Raw genomic sequence first — 20,083 nt, 5'->3', positions numbered from 1 at the left:
CAGCATAGCTTCACCATTCATGAAGCTTCCTCCTGCAGATAGGCACCGGGGACTCCCACTTAGGCCACTGCACAAGGTAACCTGTACACTTGACTGGTTGTGTCACTGCTGGGTGAGCCTCTACCATTTTTTTAAAAAACTGTGTTTAATATTGAGTTTTGAGATTTTTTAAAAATAAGTTTTGACTATAATTCTCTTATCAGACTAAGATTAAAATTTTTTATTGGGAGGTTATTGATTTACAGTACAGTTGCTGGCACATGGGTACAATTTTTTATCTCATCAAGATAGGTATCTGCAAAATACTCTGATCCTCAAATAGGATCCATCATCATGTACTAGGACCTGAAAGCCTCCCCTCCCTTCACCCTTCTTCCTTCCTGTCCTCCTTCCCCAGAGTCCATTGCTTTGGTACAATACATCCAGCTAACACAAATTTTACTTTGTATTTCATTTTTCTGTTCTTTTTTCTTAAGTTATGTCATAAATGGGATCATCCCATATTCATCCTTCTCTTTCTGGCTTATCTCACTTAACATGATTCCTTCAAGCTCCATCCAAGATGAGGTATAGGAGGTAACTTCATCATTCTTTTTTTTTAATCCTTTTTTTTAATTTTATTTATTTATTCCCTTTTGTTGCCTTTGTTGTTTTATTGTTGTAGTTATTATTGTTGTTGTCATTGTTGGATAGGACAGAGAGAAATGGAGAGAGGAGGGGAAGACAGAGAGGAGGAGAGAAAGACACCTGCAGACCTGCTTCACCGCCTGTGAAGCGACTCCCCTGCAGGTGGGGAGCCGGGGTTCGAACCGGGATCCTTATGCCGGTCCTTGTGCTTTGCGCCACCTGCGCTTAACCCGCTGCACTACAGCCCATCATTCTTAATAGCTGAATAGTATTCCATTTTGTATATGTACAAATTGGAATTTCTTAGACACTCATCTGTTTTGGAAAACTAGATTGCTTCCTGGTTTGGACTATTATAAATTGTGCAGAGTATGGTTTGAAAATGAGACTCCTATAGATATGTATGCAGCTGTAAGAAATAATACACTGAGATTCTGTCTACTCTGTTTTGTTTTTTCCGAATGATAAGCTCTTATAAAATTAAAGTACATGACATCTGGTGTATTGACACTGATACAGTTAACATCCAGAGCATTTCTTTTACCATGAAGAACCCCTACTGCTTATTATTATTATTATTATTATTATTACCTATATTCCTTCTCTCCTACCCACATATCTTCCTCAACCTCTGACAACCACTAATAGGTGATGCAGTTTTATATTTCTGTCATTTCAAGATGTTATATAAGTGAAATTGTCCAAGATGTAGCCTTTTGAGATGGGCTTAACAATGATCAACATGATTTTCTGAAGTTTACCCGTGTTGTATTTGTAGCAGTGGTTTGTTTGTTTCCTGAATAACAAACAGTTCATGTTATGGATGTTACGGAATGGCTAAACTCTTTGTTTTTAACAAAACTGAAAATTTGAAAATCCTGTTTCCAGGTTGAGGAGATTTCACAATGTTAGCACACTGAGAAGATTTCACAATGTTAGCACACAGGGCTTGAATGCAAGAGGTCCCAGGTTCCAACACCTGTATTTTGCTGCATTGTAGCCCAGAGCTGAGCGGTGCTTTAGAAAAAAAAAAAATCTTTGCAGTTTCGATGATTATAAATAGTACTTTTATAACTATTCATGTGCAGTGAACCCAAATATCTATTTCATTGGCATAAATGTCCTGATGTATAATTGCTGATTTTATGGGATTTGCATGTCTAATTTTTTTAAATTCATACTCAACCACCTTACTTGGTGTGGAGTATTATGATTTTAAACATTTATTTATTTTCCCTTTTGTTGCCCTTGTTGTTGTTGTTTTTGATGTCATCATTGTTGGATAGGACAGAGAGGAATGGAGAGAGGAGGGGAAGACAGAGAGGGGGAGAGAAAGATAGACACCTGCAGACCTGATTCACTGCTTGTGAAGCCACTCCCCTGCAGGTGGGGAGCCGATGGCTCGAACCTGGATCCTTATGCCAGTCATAGCGCTTTGCGCTACGTGCCCTTAACCCGCTGTGCTACTACCCGTCTCCTTGCATGTCTTATTTTTAAAGAAATTACTAAATTATGCTATAGAATAACTTTATCATTGTATATTACCATTGAGTGATCCATTTTCTTACCTTTTTATCAGCATTTAGTATTACTATTGTTTTAAATTTCTTTATTGGGGAATTAATGTTTTACATTTGATAGTAAATACAATAGTTTGTACATGCATTACATCCCCCAGTTTTCAATATAACAATACAACCCCCACTAGGTCCTCTGTCATCTCTTTCGGACCTGAATTTTCCCCCCTACCCATCCCAAAGTCTTTTACTTTGGTGCAAGTATTACTTTTTTTTTTTTTAAATTGTAGTTTTTTTGAGATGCGTTTAGTGATATTTCCTTTTTTAATGCATGATTTCACTGTTCCTGGGCTCACTTTTTCATTCTTCTTGCTTCAGATAGAGAAAGAAGGGTGGAGAGAGAAAGAGGGAGGAAGAGGGGAGAGAAAGAGAGGGAGGGAGGGAGAGAGAGAGAGAGAGAGAGAGAGAGAGAACTTCCCCAGTGCTATGACATTCCATGTTGTACAGGACCAGTGTCTGAACCTGGGCTGTGTGCGAGGGAAGGTATGATGCACCCTACCAAGTAAGCTATCCTTTGGCTCCTGCTAGTGATAAGTCACTGTGGTTTGATTTGAAATTTCCTCTATAATAGTGAACATCCTTTCATGTGATTAGTGTCACCTGTATATTCTCTTTAGTGAAATGTCCCTTCATTTTCTTTCTTTTAGGTAGATTTTTTTCATATTCTTGGAGGGGATCATCCTTTACAGTACAGGAGTACAGGTGTTGGTTGACACATAGCTACAGCTTTCATCTCCCCACGACGGATGTCTGTGAAACATTTTTACCCCCAACTAAGGTCCTTTCCCTCCATCATGTTGACTTTTTAAAAGTGTTGATCTTTTGAGAAATATATATTCTCTACTAGTATTGTTTGGGTGGATGGCAGATATTTTCTCCCAGTATGTAGCTTTTCTTTTTTTTTTTTAATATTGATTTTATTTATTCCCTTTTGTTGCCCTTGTTGTTTTATTGTTGTCGTTGTTGGATAGGACAGAGAGAAATGGAGAAAGGAGGGGGAGAGAAAGATAGACACTTGCAGACCTGCTTCACCACTTGTGAAGTGACTCCCCTGCAGGGGGGAGCCAGGGCTCCAACCGGGATATTTTTGCAGGTCCTTGTGCTTTGTGCCACCTGCGCTTAACCCGCTGCACTACAGCCCGACTCCCCGAGTATGTAGCTTTTCTTTTCATCTTCTTAACAAGCTATTTCCAGAGCAAAAGACTGATTATTATGAAGGCCAATATATAAATTTATCTTTTGTGGACTATGCTTTTGGTGTCAGGTCTAGCAGTTTTTGCTGAGCTCTAGATAGTGAAGATTTTCTCCTAAGTTTTAAAAATTGAGATTGGGGCCAGGTGGTGGCACACCTGGTTAAGTGCATACATTACAGTGCCCAGGGACCCAGGTTCAAGCCCCCAGTCCCCACCTGCAGGGTGAAAGCTCCACAAGTGGTAAAGCAGGGCTACAGGTGTCTCTCTGTCTCCTTCCCACTCTTACCTCTCCCTCCTCTCTCGATTTCTCTCTCTCTCTTTTTAAATTTATTTATTATTAGATAGAGACAGAGAAATTGAGAGGGAAGGAGGAGATAGAGATGGAGGGAGATGCCCATAGTCCTGCTTCACCACTCATGAAGCTTTCCCCCTGCTGGTGGGGACCAGCAGCTTGAGCCCAGGTCCTTGCACACTGTAACGTGTGTGCTTAACCAGGTGCACTACCACCTGGCCCTGACATATCTTTGTCTCTATCAAATAATAAGTATTTAAAATTGAGGTTTAATTTTTTTTTTACCTGATGCTCAGGTACTGGGCCCTGAACATGTGCAGTTTCAGCACTGCAGGCTTCTTATTCACAGAGTGACAGGGATAGGGAGAAATACCACACCACAAGAGTTTCCTCTGGTGCTGTAGTATTGATCATGTGGTTCCGGGGTTCAAATCTTGGCTGAATACATAGCAAGGCAGGTACCCTACCTGGTGAGCTATCTCTCTGGCTCAGTTCATGTTTTTTTTGAGAAGTGTGTAGTTTCATATCCAGGTGTTTGAAGACTTTCCAATTATCTCTCTGATTTCTAGTCTGACCTCATTGTGATCAGGAACTACATTGTATTTGATCTCAAATATTTACAGTTTGTTTTCTGACCCAGACTAGGGCCAGCTGACCCAGATCTGACTGGGTGTATATGCCATGCAGACTTGAAAAGAATGTATGTACCACTGGTTTTTTTTTTTTTTTTTTGTAGATAGCTCTATAAATGCTATTATATGAGTTCTTCTGTTGCCTTGCTGGGTTTTTTTTTTTTGTTTGTTTACTTATTCTGTCAGTTGTTGAGACTGCTATTGAAATATTCTACTATAAGTCTAGTATTATCTTAGCAACATAGTCTGCTGCGGCTTCTAGTTCTCTCAGTCTTTACCTCATATGTTTTGCAGCTTTTTAGTATCCCTGATGTTTCGCTGGGGTAGGGTAACTGTTGTCTACAAGTTTCCTTACTGTGTTTCCTTTTTTTTTTTTTTTTTTAATCATACTTTGACTAGAGAGAGCAGGGAACTTGGTTTTGTCTGAGTCCCCTGGCATTTTCAGACTGCTGATTTCCTCCAGCTGCAGGAGTAGAATATCTGAGGCAAAGGGAAAACCCAGGGAAATGTCTACTGTGTCAGACTCCAGGTATTGAGGTCCCTGTCTTATCCTCTCTGTGCTCCAGAGTCTTTATTTATATATTGTTTATTTATTTTTACTTTCAGGGTTATCCCTGGGATTCAGTGCCTGCACTACCAATCCACTGCTCCTGCGGCCACTTTTCTTTTATTTTTTTTAGTTGGATATGACAGAGAGAAATTCAGAAGGAGGGGGTGATAGAAAATAGACACCTGCAGACCTGCTTCACCATTTGTGAGGCAACCCCCGTGCATGTGGGGAGCTAGGGGCTCGAACCAGTATCCTTGAGTGGGTCTTTGCTCTTCATACCATGTGTGCTTAACTGGTGCTCTACCACCTGCGCCCATCCTCCTCCCCCCAAGTCTTCTAGTGTTTGTTTCCACATTATTCTGAGTTTTCAGTTGTACTTATCAGAAAGATTAGGGGGAAATATGTCTTCTCACCTGAGAAATGCAAATAGCACCTTTTAAAGACAAGTTAAAAATAGAACTTAAGGATTATTTTGCATTAATATAGAAACTGTCCTTAACCTTTTTCTTATATGATTACGTTATGCTTTATTTGGTGAATGTCCATGATTTTTTTTTTAACCTGTTCCCTGTTGATGAGGTTGTAGGTTGTTTTCTGTCTCTTATTATAAGTAGTTAGTGAATAATTGACTCCATGTGTCAGTTTGCATGTGTGCCAGTAGAGGTGAAAGACGATCTGTTGTATTATTCATATCTTCTGGAGCTGCAGTCTCTTGCTAGAAGAGTCACTATCTCAGGGCTGGGTGGTGGTGTATTCAGTAGAATGCACACACCACCATGCATGAAGACCCAGGTTCTGCTTGGTTCCCAACAGTAGTGGGGAAGTTTCAAGAGCGATTAATCATTGCTGTGGCTGTCTCTCTTTCCCCACTTTCTCTTCCTCCCTTTTTATTTTTATGTCTCCATGAAAAGAAGGAAGAAAAAAAAAAAGCCACTGAAAGTAGTGGACTCATGGTGCAGGAACCAAGCCCCCAGAGATAACCCTAGTGATAAAAGTCACTATGTTATAAAATAAATGTGAAAATTTCATTTTAGAGAGATAGAATTGTACAAAGACACTGCTTGTATGATGAGTGCATACATTACCTGCCTGTAAAGTGATTCTCTTCTGAACCGGGGGCTGAAGAGAACAAATTCAGCCTCTCTTCATTACAATAACTCTAGATATTCAAAGGTGATTGTCTTTCACATCTGCATCTTCTGTTCTTCAATCGACAGACTTTGAGTTATTTTTAGCCATGGCATGATTTTTGAAATCCTGGATTGTAGTGTATAACTTTTACTAGGTGAAGATTGGGACCCGGAACTTTTGTAACCAGGAACCATTGTTTTCACTACTATCATTGAGAGGAACTAGAATTTGAAGAACACTGGAAGAGGAAGTCAGATCCTTTGTTTCCTTTACCTAGAGGGAAGAAAAAGGAACAGCACCGGAAGTAGTAGTATATGGAGGCGTGGCTTCGAAAGGGAGAAAAGGTGTGGTCAAAACCGTGGAGGTGAACCAGACACCATGGGGGAGAGATTCCTTGGTTTCTCAGATCCCATCATCAATTCTGGTATTATTAGTACTGCTTCTTAAACAATACCCCCCCCCATGCACAAACACACAAACGAAACTGTCTAGAATGTAAGGAACATGTTTTTATCAGTGATTTCACTCTATAGAACGTGTGGGATAGTAACTATGTGTAGCTTGTTTGGTGTTGGCTTTTAGGTTTTATCATTTGGATTATCATTCGGATCAGTGCCACTATTCCCAGTGGCCATATTTTCCTTCCTTCTTCCCTTGGGTGAGATACACAGAGAGAAAAGAAATAGATGAGAGACACCTGTAGCGCCTGCTTGTGAAGACCCCACCCACCCCCCGCACGGACCAGTGGCTTGAACCCAGGTCCTCAAACATGGTGATGTGCTCTCTACTGTTTGAGCCTCCACCCAGTTTTTTTTTTTTTCCCCTTTTTGATACCTCTTAGGGTTGTTTTAATCGCACATACATGACTGCCGAGTGTATTTCTGGTAAGGTATAAATTATAAGTATAAAGTAATCTGTAATTTCCTATACTCTTTTCATGAGATGATAATCTTTTAGAATGCATTTATGGTAGGAAGTTTTGGTTTTGGATCAGAAACATAATAGTGACAGAGAAGCAACCACTTAGTCTGTTATTAATGGAGAGTAGGTTGGATGTAGCATGTGAGTCTTTTTTTAATATATATTTATTTCCCTTTTGCTGCCCTTGTTGGTTTTTATTGTTGTTGTTGTTGTTGTTATTGATGTCATTGATGTCATCGTTGTTGGATAGGACAGAGAGAAATGGAGAGAGGAGGGGAAGACAAAGGGGGAAAAGATAGACACCTGCAGGCCTGCTTCACTGCCTATGAAGCGGTGGGGAGCTGGGGGCTCGAACTGGGAACCTTACTCTGGTCCTTGCGCTTTGCACCACGTGCGCTTTACTCGCTTCACTACCGCCCGACTCCCATAGCGAGTCTTTACCTGTATATAGTTCTACAGGAATGTCCTGTGCCTTAGTTAAGACTATTTGCTGCCTTTGTCATAATCCCCACTAACTTTATAACACACGTGAAGATCTTTTGAAAACTAGTTTTATATGCACTTAACTATAGCTAATAACGAAAATGATCAATATTAGGATGATGGGGCAGAGAGATATAGAGAGGAGAGACCCTAGGACTGCTGTACTACTTGTGAAGTTTCCCTCATGCAGGTGCACCTGTGTGGTAGTTGGCAACTTGAACCTGGGTTCTCACACATGGTCAAGCATCTGCTCTACAGAGTGAGCCGTTTCCTGGCTCCCTCTCTGTAGTCTAATTACGTGTTATAACTTGAGAAGTTTTGCAAGTGACTAAGAAATTCTAGCCCTCACAGATTGTTTTCCTATGTTATATTTGAATGGTGACACAATGAGAGTAATAGTAAATTGCTTTTCACTTACTCTGTCACTTGGTTTAAATCATGGTGATTAAGTATAGTTTTTGAAATATAATATTCTATCATATTCTGAGATGTTTAAGATATAGTTAATAATACAGCCCCCCTCTCCAGCCCTATCAAGCATGATTTGTATTTAATTAATTCACTGTTGTTTCCATTTCTTTTAAAAGTGGCCTTTTCCTTGTGTTTGAAATATAAATTTTTCCTATCTTTTTCTTTCTGTTCTCAAAAATCCAACTGTGGGTGATATTGTTTTTTGCTGCTCACAGCTTTATCAGGTATGATTACTAAGTGTCATGTTAGACTCCAACAGACTAGCTTGTTTACAACTGATTGATGGGTATTTGTATCAGAAGCAAGTTTACAAGTATATTGTACCTATATTTAAAAATTAAATCTGAGTATTTTATTCAAAAATTATAATTGAATTCTTTGGCTTCCTGCATCATTAACTTGTGCTAGCTCTGTATTTTCCCTCTATTTATTTTTATATGTTTTTCTCTACACATGGGTGTTACTCTTAGCATATCTGTTTTTTTTTTTAGAGAGATACCTATTCCTTTTTTAAAAAATAACTGAGAGGTTGAGCATATTTTAAATACTGTTTTATCTTATTTTATTTATTTTATCTTATTTATCAGAGCACTGCTCAACTTTGGCTTATGGTGGAGCAGGGGACTGAACCTGAAATCTTGGAGTCTCAGGCATGAAAGTGTCTTTGCATAACCATTATGCTATTTGCCACAACTATTTAATTATTTATAATAATAGATACAGAGAGAAAGAGGACAGGTAGGTAGATAGACAGACAGATAGACAAGACTAGACCACTGCTAAACTCTGGTTTTTAATGGTGCCGGGGATTGAACCTGGCACCTTAGAGTCTCAGGCATGAAAGTTTTTTGCATAACCATTATGCTGTCTCCCTTGTCAGCCCTAGATACATATATCTGACCAAGATTTTTTCCAAACCAGGTTCATAACATTCATAAATCTGAAATGCCCAATAGAGTGACACAAAAAGTATGATCAAACAGATTATCTGTATTCCTCTTTGAGAGATTCATAGAACATTAACATATCGAAGGTTCTGGTTTTTGTATTTGCTTACCCCGGTATCTTCTAGAAGCAGATGGGTGTGGAACACTTCATAATCCATAGGGGTATTCTGAGAGTATTGATTTGGGAAATCTTGCCAAAAAAAAAAAAAGTGTAAGGTTTCCTTTGTGTAATGTTTCAACACATTAGATGCAATTGCCTATAAATGATTGCATTTTCACGAAGTTAATAGCTGAGCACTGTTTGGGGTGTGTTTTCCTGTGGAAATTATATTTTGAAATACAGCATTGATTTTTTCTTTTTAATGTTATCTCACACCATTTTGATGACCTTTATATATTTATAAAAGTACTGTGAATAAAGTGCTGTGTTTTCTTATTATTGATTTAATAATGATCAAGTCTTTGTTGAAAAGAGGTTTTTTTTTTTTTCTGTTACTGACACTGCTTGTTTCTTTTCTACAAGATTTTGCTTCTATATTTAAAAACAAAACAAAACAAAACAAAACAAAACATTTTTACTGTTTCAGATAGCGTGGCACAGGAAAGGAGGCCTCCCAAACTTGCCTTTATGTCAAGAGGCAGTGGGGACAAAGGTTCATCCAGTCACAATAAACCAAAGGTTACAGGTATGGATTACTAGAATATAGTTCTTAGTTATTTATATAACATTTGATATGCCTGCATTGCAAACAGTTAAAAAGATATTTCTTTATACATAGATTTTTTTTTTCTTCTTTCAAACGTCTTTAATAGTTAACTGAAAAAAATTGTCGCTACTGTTGTCAAGGCCAAGATTTTTTTTTTTTTTATTAGGTGGGTGGGAGTTGTCATCCTTTTTTAGAAGATCAAATGCTTCCTATCAAGACTATGTCTTTTGCTGTATCATTTCAGTTGGTTACTGGAAGCCTCTCCTGTAATGCAAAATTCATTATGTCTGTATAATAGTCTATAGGATAAAATATCCTGGAGATTAATTATATGGATTTCATTAACTAAATATGGCACAAATTAAATTTCTCCTTGCTAAACAAAACAAAAACAAAAAAAATCTGATTCTCTTCCAGAAATTCCCTCACAATACATGTGGAGTTTTTAGCTCTTCTTTTTTTAAGCCTCTACGTTTTTCATAGACTTATAGGGTGTCAGTTACATAATTGAAGCAACTCATTTATAAAACTGTTAAGACTTTATTACTTCAGATGTGGGTTAGATGAAGTTTTCCTCTACTGCTTAGTGAACAAAACTAAGTTCAGCTCACTGAAAAGGAGTGTTCTTCAAAAAATATTTTATAGGGAGCCAGGCGGTGGTATACCTGGTTAAGCATACACATTACAGTGCACAAGGACTCAGGTTCAGGCCCTGGTCCCCACCTGTGAGGGGAAAGCTTCATGAGTGGTGAAGCAGTGCTGCAGGTGTCTCTCTGTCTATCTTTCTTTCTGTCTCCCTTGCCCCTCTTAATTTCTGTCTCTCTCTATCCAATAGTAAATAAGGAAAAATATATATATATATATTATATAGGGGCTGGATGGTGGTGCAAGCAGTAAAACATACAAGTTATCATGCCCAAGACTGGGTTTGAACCCCCAGTCTCCCCACACACCTGCAGGGGATGCTTTTTGTGCATGGAACAGACAGCAAGTGTCTCTATTTCTTTCCTGCTCTCTTGCCCTCCTTGTCTCTGTCATAATAAAAAATTAAAAAGTTATCTTAAGAAATATTTATGTGTCACTGAACCCAGGGAAACGTAGAAATAAATAGAGTGCACAGAAAGTAGGGTTTTTTGTTTTTTTTTTTGCCTCCAAGGTTATTGCTGGGGCCTGGTGCCTGCACTACAAATCCACTGCTCCTGGAGGTCATTTTTCCCATTTTGTTATCCTTGTTGTCATTATTGTTATTGTTGGCATTGATGTTGTTGTTGGATAGCACAGAGAGAAATGGAGAGAGGAGGGGAAGACAGAGGGGGAGAGAAAGATAGACACCTGCAGACCTGCTTCACTGCTTGTGAGGTGACCCCCCTGCAGGTGGGGAGCAGGGAGCTTGAACCAGGATCCTTATGCTGGTTCTTGGGCTCCACCATATGCGCTTAACTCACTACACTACTGCCTGACCCCAGGAAGTAGCACTTTATGCTGATCTATGTAGATTAGATGAGATAGTTCAGTCTTTTCTTTCTTTCTGTCCACTTGTTCCATGTATCTGGGTGATTCCACTGTTCTTGGTCAGTTTTTTTTTTCCCTTTTAATATCTGAAAGATTAGGGGAGAGGTGAGAAGCATAGAGAGGAGGAGAAACTCTACAACTTTGCTTCATGCTTCATGGAGCTCCCCACAGAACCATGTGTGGTAGCCCTATGTAATACCAGGGACTCGAAGCAGGGTCCTTGTCAATGGGAAAGTATGCACTCTACCAGCTGGGCCATTTCCTGACCTGTGAACTTGTTACTCTTGTAAATATGAATAGCTTATTCTTTTTAGGTGGCCCCGTAGAGTGGTGGAGGAGATAAAGCATGGGACTGTCAAACTTGAGGCCCTGAATTAGAGTCCTGGCACCTTAAATGTCCGAGTGATGTTCTGGTCTGGTTCTATCATTAGTAAATCTTTAAGAAAGGATTTTCTTTGAACTTGTGTGTTGCTTATTTTGTAGCAGATTATAGATTATAATTGTGTCGAGCTATCTGCTTTCTATTAAAAAGCCGTATTTTGTATGTGTTCTGGAGCTCCTTCTCTCAACCATGTTATGTTCTTTTGTACTGAGAAGGGATAATATTTTGGAGTATCTGACATAGCTACCCTCACTCCTTCTAAATCAGTCTAATATGTAAGAATACAGCCAGGAGTCGGGCTGTAGCGCAGCGGGTTAAGCGCAGGTGACGCTAAGCTCAAGGACCGGCGTCAGGATCCCGATTCGAGCCCCCGGCTCCCCACCTGCAGGCAGGTCCCTTCACAGGCGGTGAAGCAGGTCTGCAGGTGTCTGTCTTTTTCTCCCCCTCTCTGTCTTCCCCTCCTCTCTCCATTTCTCTCTGTCCTATCCCACAACAACGACATCAATAATAACTACAACAGTAAAACAACAAGGGCAACAAAAAGGAATGAATAAATAAAATAAAATTAAAAAAAAGAAATAATACAGCCTTCCATTTTGAAAATATGAAGAATTTACCAAGGACAATGATGACCAACAATTGTATAATATTTAAGTCTTAAATCTTGATTTATACATTTATTTGTATACAACATTTGAAAATGACCTTCTTTGACAAGGAGCTATTTCTAAATAGATAAAGTTGATAAGCCAGTGGGCTCATCAAATACTGTTGGGAATAAATTACTATATATGAAATACTTTTTTCTAAATAGTTCATTATAAAAATTTAAAAAAATAACACCAGGCTTTCTTTTAACTTCTGTCCCTCTTCCTGAATGGACTCCTGGGCTGAAAATTCTTTTTTTGGCTTTGCCTAAACAATGACCACATTTTTAAAAGCTGAAGACAACCAGAAGATCTGTTGTGTTCTATATGTTCTTTGTATAAATAATTGATAATTATTTGTCTAAATAATTGATAAATATGGTGTACATATTTCTCTAATAAAAGTTTTCATACCACATTAATTTTATTTTTAAAAGGAACTCTTCTTGTTTTATAGGATCTACCTCAGACCCTGGAAATAGAAACAGATCTGAAATATTTTACACCTTAAATGGGTCTTCTGTTGACTCACAACCACAACCCAAATCAAAAAATACATGGTACATTGATGAAGGTAAACTCCAACTCTAGTCTCCTTTGTTGTGATTCTTTTTAACTCAACAGAGAAAAATAACTTAGAAACAATATTTGTAGTTTTTAAAACATTTTTTATCTTTATTTATTTTTTGGATAGAGACAACCAGAAATTGAGAGGAAAGGGGAGATAGGGAGACAGAGAGATACCTGAAGCCCTCTTCACCACTTGTGAAGCTTTCTCCCTGCAATTGGGGACCGGGAGGACTTGAACTTGGGTCCTTGTGCACTGTAACATGTGTGCACAAACAGGTGCTCCACCACCTGACCCCCAATATTTGTAGTTTTTAGAAACAATTTTTATTAGTAGTACTGTTGAACTATTGCAGTTTAAGCTGTTAAGATTAATGGAACATTTTGAAAATGGAGTAGCAGCTTATTCTCTTCCTTTAACTGATCTTTATAGGGTAAGAGGTACCTAGAATCAGTTGAATAAAGACTTTTTAATTTATTTTATTTTCCCCTTTGTTGCCCTTGTTGTTTAACATTGTTGTGGTTATTGATGTTGTTGTTGTTGAATAGGACAGAGAGAAATGGAGAGAGGAGGGGAAGACAGAGATGGAGAGAGAAAGACAGACACCTCAGACCTGCTTCACCGCTTGTGAAGCGACTCCCCTGAGGTGGGGAGCCGAGGGCTCGAACTGGGATCCTTTCACTGGTCCTTGAACTATGCTCCCCGTGTGTTTAACCCGCTGCACCACCACCCAACCCCTGAATAAAGACTTTTCTATCTAGGTTGTTCTTGATCTCTTCAAAGAACTTCATTTTTAGAATGTTGCCTTCCCTTGGTTCTGTGACATCATTTTATTCTTTTCTTTGTTCATCATTCCAGAAATATTTATTGAGCGCTATGTGCCAGTCATTCTTCTAGGCACTGGGGTTACAGTGGTGAGAAAAAAAATAGACAGGGATCCTGTTTTGTTCTGAGTCTCTATCAAATTGTTGAAATAGACTTTAATCAGACAATCACAGCACAGATTACCGTCGGGATGAGTACAGTGAAGGCACGTGATACTGTGAGAGTGTTAAGGAATAATTTCCTTGGGGGCTAGGGGTATCTCTCTAAGGTTATGACGTGTGTGAGCTTCATTCACTAGAGGGGGAATAACTAATCAAGTTCATGGGATAGACGGACCTTATAGGCAGAAGGAATAGGTATGAGAAGACCTTGTGGAAAAAAAATGGAGCTTGGTGTTTTCCCGGGAGTAAAAAGAACCAGAGTAACTAGAATAGAAAGAGAGATTTATCTTTAACATTTATTGAGATGGGAATGCAAAGGCAAGCAGGTGGAACATTGAAAGGAAATAGCAGTGCCCAAGGATTTTCAGCAAGGGGCGACACGACCACGTTTACCTTCTGACGATCATTCTGGCCACAGGGAGAGCAATGGTTTGAAGCAGGAACCGTGTAGAAGCAAAGGTACTAATGAAGGTTGTTTGTTGCAGGGCCCAGCCATAGATTATAGATGCTAGGACTAGACTTGTTGAGAAAGAGAGATGGAGAGAAATGGGTATCTGTGAGTTACCTTGGAAGTTAATGGACAAGATTCATAGATTCAAAGTCAGAGGTGCAAGATGAAAGACACATCAGTGACGGCTCTTGGTTATTCTGGCTTGCATACTTTGTTGGTTGTGGAAAAGAGTGATGAGTTTAATTTTGAATAGGTTGAGCTTGACGGGCCTTATAAATTTCCTCTTGGTGAATTGTCAAGAAAACAGATATACAGGCCTGGAGCTTAGGAGAGAGGTAAGAGCTGAAGAAATATATGTAAATATGTGTTGGTTAAACATCTTGTAGATAATGTCACCTAGAAGGACAGAGTGGGGATGGAAGATGTGGGGTAAGATCAAGCCTTCAGGAACATAATGGTGAGTAGGAAGTGACTAACATTTCAAAGGAGACAGAAAAAATGACTAGAGTGATGCAGGGTCAAGAAACTAGAGGGGTTTTTTGTTGTTGTTCGTTTGTTTCTGGTGGATTGCTTTTATTGAGATTTGGTTCACATGTTAGCAAATTGTCAATTCTAAAAATTTTTCTAAAGAGTGCTGATACATCAAAGAGTTGACAAGGTGAATCATTCCTTTTGGGGGATTCAGAGACTTGATGTTCTCTCCATAGACACAGGCAGCATTGAGTCTGTTACAATTCAGTCACTCTCTTGCTTGTCAACACTAACAGGCTTAGTATTATTTTTTTTTCTATTTGTCGATGGCTTTATAAGCTTTTTAATAATCCAAGCAACATTCATTCTTTCAGATATATGCTATAATTATATCATTAATTCATTTAAAAAATGTTTTTATTTTTAAAATGGAAATATTGACAAGACCATAGGATAAGAGGGGTATAATTCCACACAGTTTCCATCACCAAAACTCCATATCCCATCCCCTCTCTTGAAAGCTTTCCTGTTTTGTTTTGTTTTTATTTCTTTATTGGGGAATTAATGTTTTACATTTGACAGTAAATACAATAGTTTCTACATGCATAACATTTGCCAATTTTCCATTTAACAATACACCCCCCAGTAGGTCCTCTGTCATTCTTTTTGGGCCTGTATTTCCCCCCCCCGCCCCGCCCAAACCCCAGTCTTTTACTTTGGTGCAATACGCCAATTCCAGTTCAGGTTCTACTGTGTTTTCTCTTCTGATCTTGTTTTTCAGCTTCTGTCTGAGAGTGAGATCATCCCATATTCATCCTTCTGTTTCTGACTTATTTCACTTAACATGAATTTTTCAAGGTCCATCCAAGATCGGCCGAAAACGGTGAAGTCACCATTTTTGATAGCTGAGTAGTATTCCTTTGTGTATATATACCACAACTTGCTCAGCCACTCATCTGTTGTTGGACACCTGGGTTGTTTCCAGGTTTTGGCTATTACAAATTGTGCTGCCAAGAACATATGTGTACACAGATCTTTTTGGATGGGTGTGCTGGGTTCCCAGGAGAGGAATTGCAGGATCATAGGGTAGGTCCATTTCTAGCCTTCATTCATTCATTTTTATTATCTTAAATTGCACTAGAGTTATCACTGAGGCTCTTTGTTGGCATTACAAATCCACTGCTCTTGGTGGCCATTTTTTACTTATTATGCTTCCAGTGTTATCGCTGGGGCTCAGTGCCTGCACTACAAATCCACTGCTCCTGCAGCCATTTTTTAAATATATATTTTTCATAGGACAGAGAGAAATTGAGAGAGGAGGGGAAGGTAGAGAGGGAGAGAGAAAGATAGACACCTGCAGACCTGCAACCCCTTGCAGGTGGGGAGCCAGGGGCTTGAACCAGGATCTTTGCACTTGTTTATTGTACTATGTGTGTTCAACTGGTGCACCACCACCTGGCCCAGTATTTGTTTTTTACCAGAACACTGCTCAGCTCTGTCTTATGATAATCGTGGTGGTGGTAGTGGTGGTGATCCTGGGAATTTAGAGCCTTAGGCATGAGAGTCTGTTTGTATAGCCATCTTCTTCTTCTTCTGTATAACCATTATACTATCTATCCTGCCTGTTTTTTTTTTCTTTTTCTTTTTATTAGATAGGATAAAGAGAAGTTGAGAGGGGGAGAAGAAAATAGAGATGGAGAGAGAAAAAAATACTTGCAGATCTATTTCACTGCTTTTGAAGCCTCTTCCCTGCAAGGGGGGAGTAGGAACTCAAACCCAGATCCATGTGTGTGGTTATGTTATGTGCTCAACTGGGTGTGCTACTCCCTGGCCCCTTATATCATTAATTTTAATGTGACTTCCTTATTGTAAACTATTCCAAACACCTTGACATTGTTAAAACATGTTCTGATCTTATACAGTAATTTCATAAAATAATTTTGGTTCTAGAAGATATAAATTGGGAAATACATAGTGATAAAACGTATATAGAGTAGGCTTTCTTCTTTTAATAAGAAAACAAAATTTAGTTATAAATGAACATTGACTCATTAATCTTTATCATATAAAAAGGTGGTGGTACACTTGGTTGATTGCACTTATTATTGTACTCAAGGGCCCAAATTCAAGCCCTGGTCCAAACCTGCCTGGGGAAAGCTTCAAGAGTGGTGAAGTCTCTCTCCCCCTCTCTGTCTCCCTCTGTACTCTCAATTCTCTATACAATAAATAAATAAAATATTAAAAATAATGAGCTCTATAATCCAGAAAGAGAAGGATATGGGGTGATATCACTCATAGACAGAAGTTGAAAAATAAGAACAGAAGGGAAAACACAAAGCAGGACTTGGACTGGAGTTAGTGAATTGCACCAAGGTAAAAGACTCTGGGGTGGGGGTGGGGAGTTCAGGTCCTGGAACATGATGGCAGAGGAGGACAGGGTAGGGGGGGTGTGGAAAACTGAGAAATGTTCTACATGTAATACATGTACAAACTACTGTATTTTACTGGAGATTCTAAACCATTAATCCCCTCAATAAAGAAAAAAAATAATTGTTAAGGATTAGTTTAATATGAAAGCAATCTTTAAAAAAATTTTAAAAAGCAGCTTTTCTCTACATGTAATTTTCAAAATTATTTTAAAAACAAATATTGAGCATTTTCTTGTGTTAATAGCTATACCAAGTGCAGTGGATTCAGTCAGCATGACATTTTTTTTTATTTGTTTAATAATGGTCGACAAGACCAGAGGATAAGAGGGGTATAATTTCACACAATTCCTTCCACCAGAGCTCCGTATCCCATCCCCTCTATTGGAAGCTTTCCTATTATTTATCCCTTTGGGGATATGGACCCAGGATCATTATAGGGTGCAGAAGGCAGGAGGTCTGGCTTCTGTATTTGCTTCTCCACTGGACATGGGCACTGGCAGGTAGATCCATACTCCCAGCTTGTTTCTATCTTTCCCTAGTGGGGCAGCACTCTGGGGAGGTGGGGTTCCAGGACCATTTGGTGAAGCCATCTGCCCAGGGAAGTCAGGTTGGCCAGCATGACAAATTCTTAACAAAATTACTGATTTTATGATGCTTATATTCTAAGTGGTGTGACAGACAATAAATGTAGTTAGTTTGCAACATATGCAATGAAGGAGATGAACGTGATAGTAATTGGTGGGAAGGCAGCTACTGTAAAAGGGTTTGGAAAAAAATTTCTTAGAAGGCAGGGTATTTGAGTTGAGATCTAAACACGAGAATGAACTAGCAAGGAAAGAGCTAGGGAAGAGTATTTCAGGCAGAGGAACTGTAAGGACAAAGACTGTGAGATGAGAAAGTATATTTGGAACAGGAAGCAGGTCACCATGACTATGGAATAGTAACGGAAAGCGAGGTATGTGAAGGAAATTTGAATAGATAAGTAGAAGCTAGGTCATCTAGGACCTTGCAAGTAAGTCTGGGTCAGACATTTAATATTCTAAAGATGCTGGAAAACCAGTGAACAGATTTATGTAGCTGAATGATATATGATCATATTCTTACATCTTAAATTGTTCTCAGTAATTAGTTGTTGTATGGTCAATAGATTGGAGAGGGTCAAGGAGGAGTCAGAGACCAGGTAAGAGACTAGGTACAGGGTGAGGATGACAGTGGCTTACTTAGATGAGGGAAATGAAAGCAGGCTTTAAGAGGAGTAGATACATTTAAAATTTTTTTTAAATTTATTATTTATTTATTTATTTTTCCTTTTGTTGCCCTTCCTGTTTTTTCATTGCTATAGTAGCTTTCATTACTGTTGTTGCTATTGATGTCGTCGTTGTTGGATAGGATAGAGAGAAATGGAGAGAGAAGGGGAAGAAAGAGAGGGGGAGAGAAAGACACATGCAGACCTGCTTCACCGCCTGTGAAGTGACACCCCTGCAGGTGGGGAGCCAGGGGCTCGAACAGCGATCCTCATGCCAGTCCTTGTGCTTTGCGCCACGTGTGCTTAACCTGCCACACTACTGCCCGACTTCCGAGTAGATACATTTTGCAAGTAGAAGCAATTTTTTTGTTGTTGTTGTTGCCTCCAGGGTTATCACTGGGACTCGGTGCCTACACTATGAATCTACTGCTCCTGGAGGCCATTTTTTTCTATTTTGTTATTGCTGCTGTTGTTGGATGGGACAGAAAGAAATCGAGAGAGGAGGGGAAGACAGAAAGGGAGAAAGATAGACACTTGCAGACCATCACCACTTGTAAAGTGGACACCCCCCCCCCCCCGCAGGTGGGGGACCTAGGGCTCAAACGGGGATCTTTGCGCCTATCCTAGCACTTTGCTCCATGCATGCTTAACCTGGTGCGCCACTGTCCATCCCCCAGAAGCAGTGAATTTGCCTTATGGATTTGGGTATTAGTCTTGGGAGTTGAGGACATGGGGAGAAACGGGATAACTTAAAAATCTTAGATTATGGGTGTCTGGCAGTAGTGCAACGGGCTAAGCGCATGTGGGACGAAGCGCGAGGGCCAGCTTAAGAATCCCGGTTCGAGCCCCCAGCTCCCCACCTGCAGGGGAGTCACTTCACAAGTGATGAAGCAGGTCTGCAGGTGTCTTATCTTTCTCTCCCACTCTCTGTCTTCCCCTCCTCTCTCCATTTCTCTCTGTCCTATCTAACAATGATGACATCAGTAACAACAATAATAACTACAACAACAATAAAAAAAAAAGGACAACAAAAGGGAAAATAAATAAATATAAAAAATCTTAGATTATCATTACTGAAGAATCTGGAATGGATAATATGGCATAACAAACAAGAAAATGTAAAGTACAACCAATACTCATATGGTCACTGTTCACTTTAAGAAAATTATCACTACCTTTGAAATCTCCGAGACTTTCACTTGTGCCAATATCTTTTCTGTTTCCCTCTGGGTTACCTGGGTTACCGTCCTCTTTATAGTGTTTATCATGCTCTTGGTTTTCATTCTAACTGGCTCTTTAAATATTTAAACATGTTGCTAGTTCTGCAGATCTTGAGCTTTATAAACAAGGAATCAGATTCTATAAATATTGCGTCAATTTCCTTACCTTAGAATTGTATTCATCTCCCTGGCTCCCCTTAACCAGAGCACTGCTCAGCTCTGGTAGTGGTGGAGTGAGGTATTGAACCTGGGACTTTGTAGCCTCAGGCATGAGAGTTTCCTTGCCATTAGGCTATCTACCTCTCCCCACCATTATGTCCCTAAGATTGATCTAACTTATATTATGGGATCATAGTGTGTTTATTTTCGTTGCTATATAGCATTCTACTTTATTTTCAGTGGAATATGTGAATATACCACAATGTAATGATTCATTCTACCACTAATAGGCTTTTACATTGTTATTATTTTCCTGGTAAAGAACCAGTTCTGCTGTTCATGTTCTGGCATATATAACTTGGAGTGAGATTACTAGGTCAATGGAATTGGCATATCTTTCCGTTATGAAACAAACTCAAAACACTCTTTAGAACAGCTATAGCAGTTCACACTACCATAAACATTGTGTAACATTTTTTTC

The 20,083-nt window shown here is 39.2% G+C and overlaps 1 protein-coding gene across 11 annotated transcripts in view; it reads left to right on the top strand.

Moving 5' to 3' along the window:
- CYLD (CYLD lysine 63 deubiquitinase) overlaps positions 1-20,083 on the top strand; it is an 88,057-nt gene that overhangs the window by 36,634 nt on the left and 31,340 nt on the right. For 10 of the 11 annotated variants that reach the window (XM_060185562.1, XM_060185557.1, XM_060185566.1 and 7 more), the window contains 2 exons: positions 9,412-9,510; positions 12,530-12,646. The exons of the other annotated variant lie outside the window; for it this stretch is intronic. In XM_060185562.1, the coding sequence (XP_060041545.1) occupies positions 9,412-9,510; positions 12,530-12,646 (216 nt within the window). The remainder of the gene's footprint in view (positions 1-9,411; positions 9,511-12,529; positions 12,647-20,083) is intronic. 11 annotated transcript variants of the gene reach the window in all.

Source organism: Erinaceus europaeus, chromosome 2, assembly GCF_950295315.1.
Source record: "Erinaceus europaeus chromosome 2, mEriEur2.1, whole genome shotgun sequence".
Taxonomy (NCBI): domain Eukaryota; kingdom Metazoa; phylum Chordata; class Mammalia; order Eulipotyphla; family Erinaceidae; genus Erinaceus; species Erinaceus europaeus.
The sequence above is the reverse complement of the archived record's forward strand: the minus strand, read 5'-3'. Positions and strand labels throughout refer to the sequence as shown.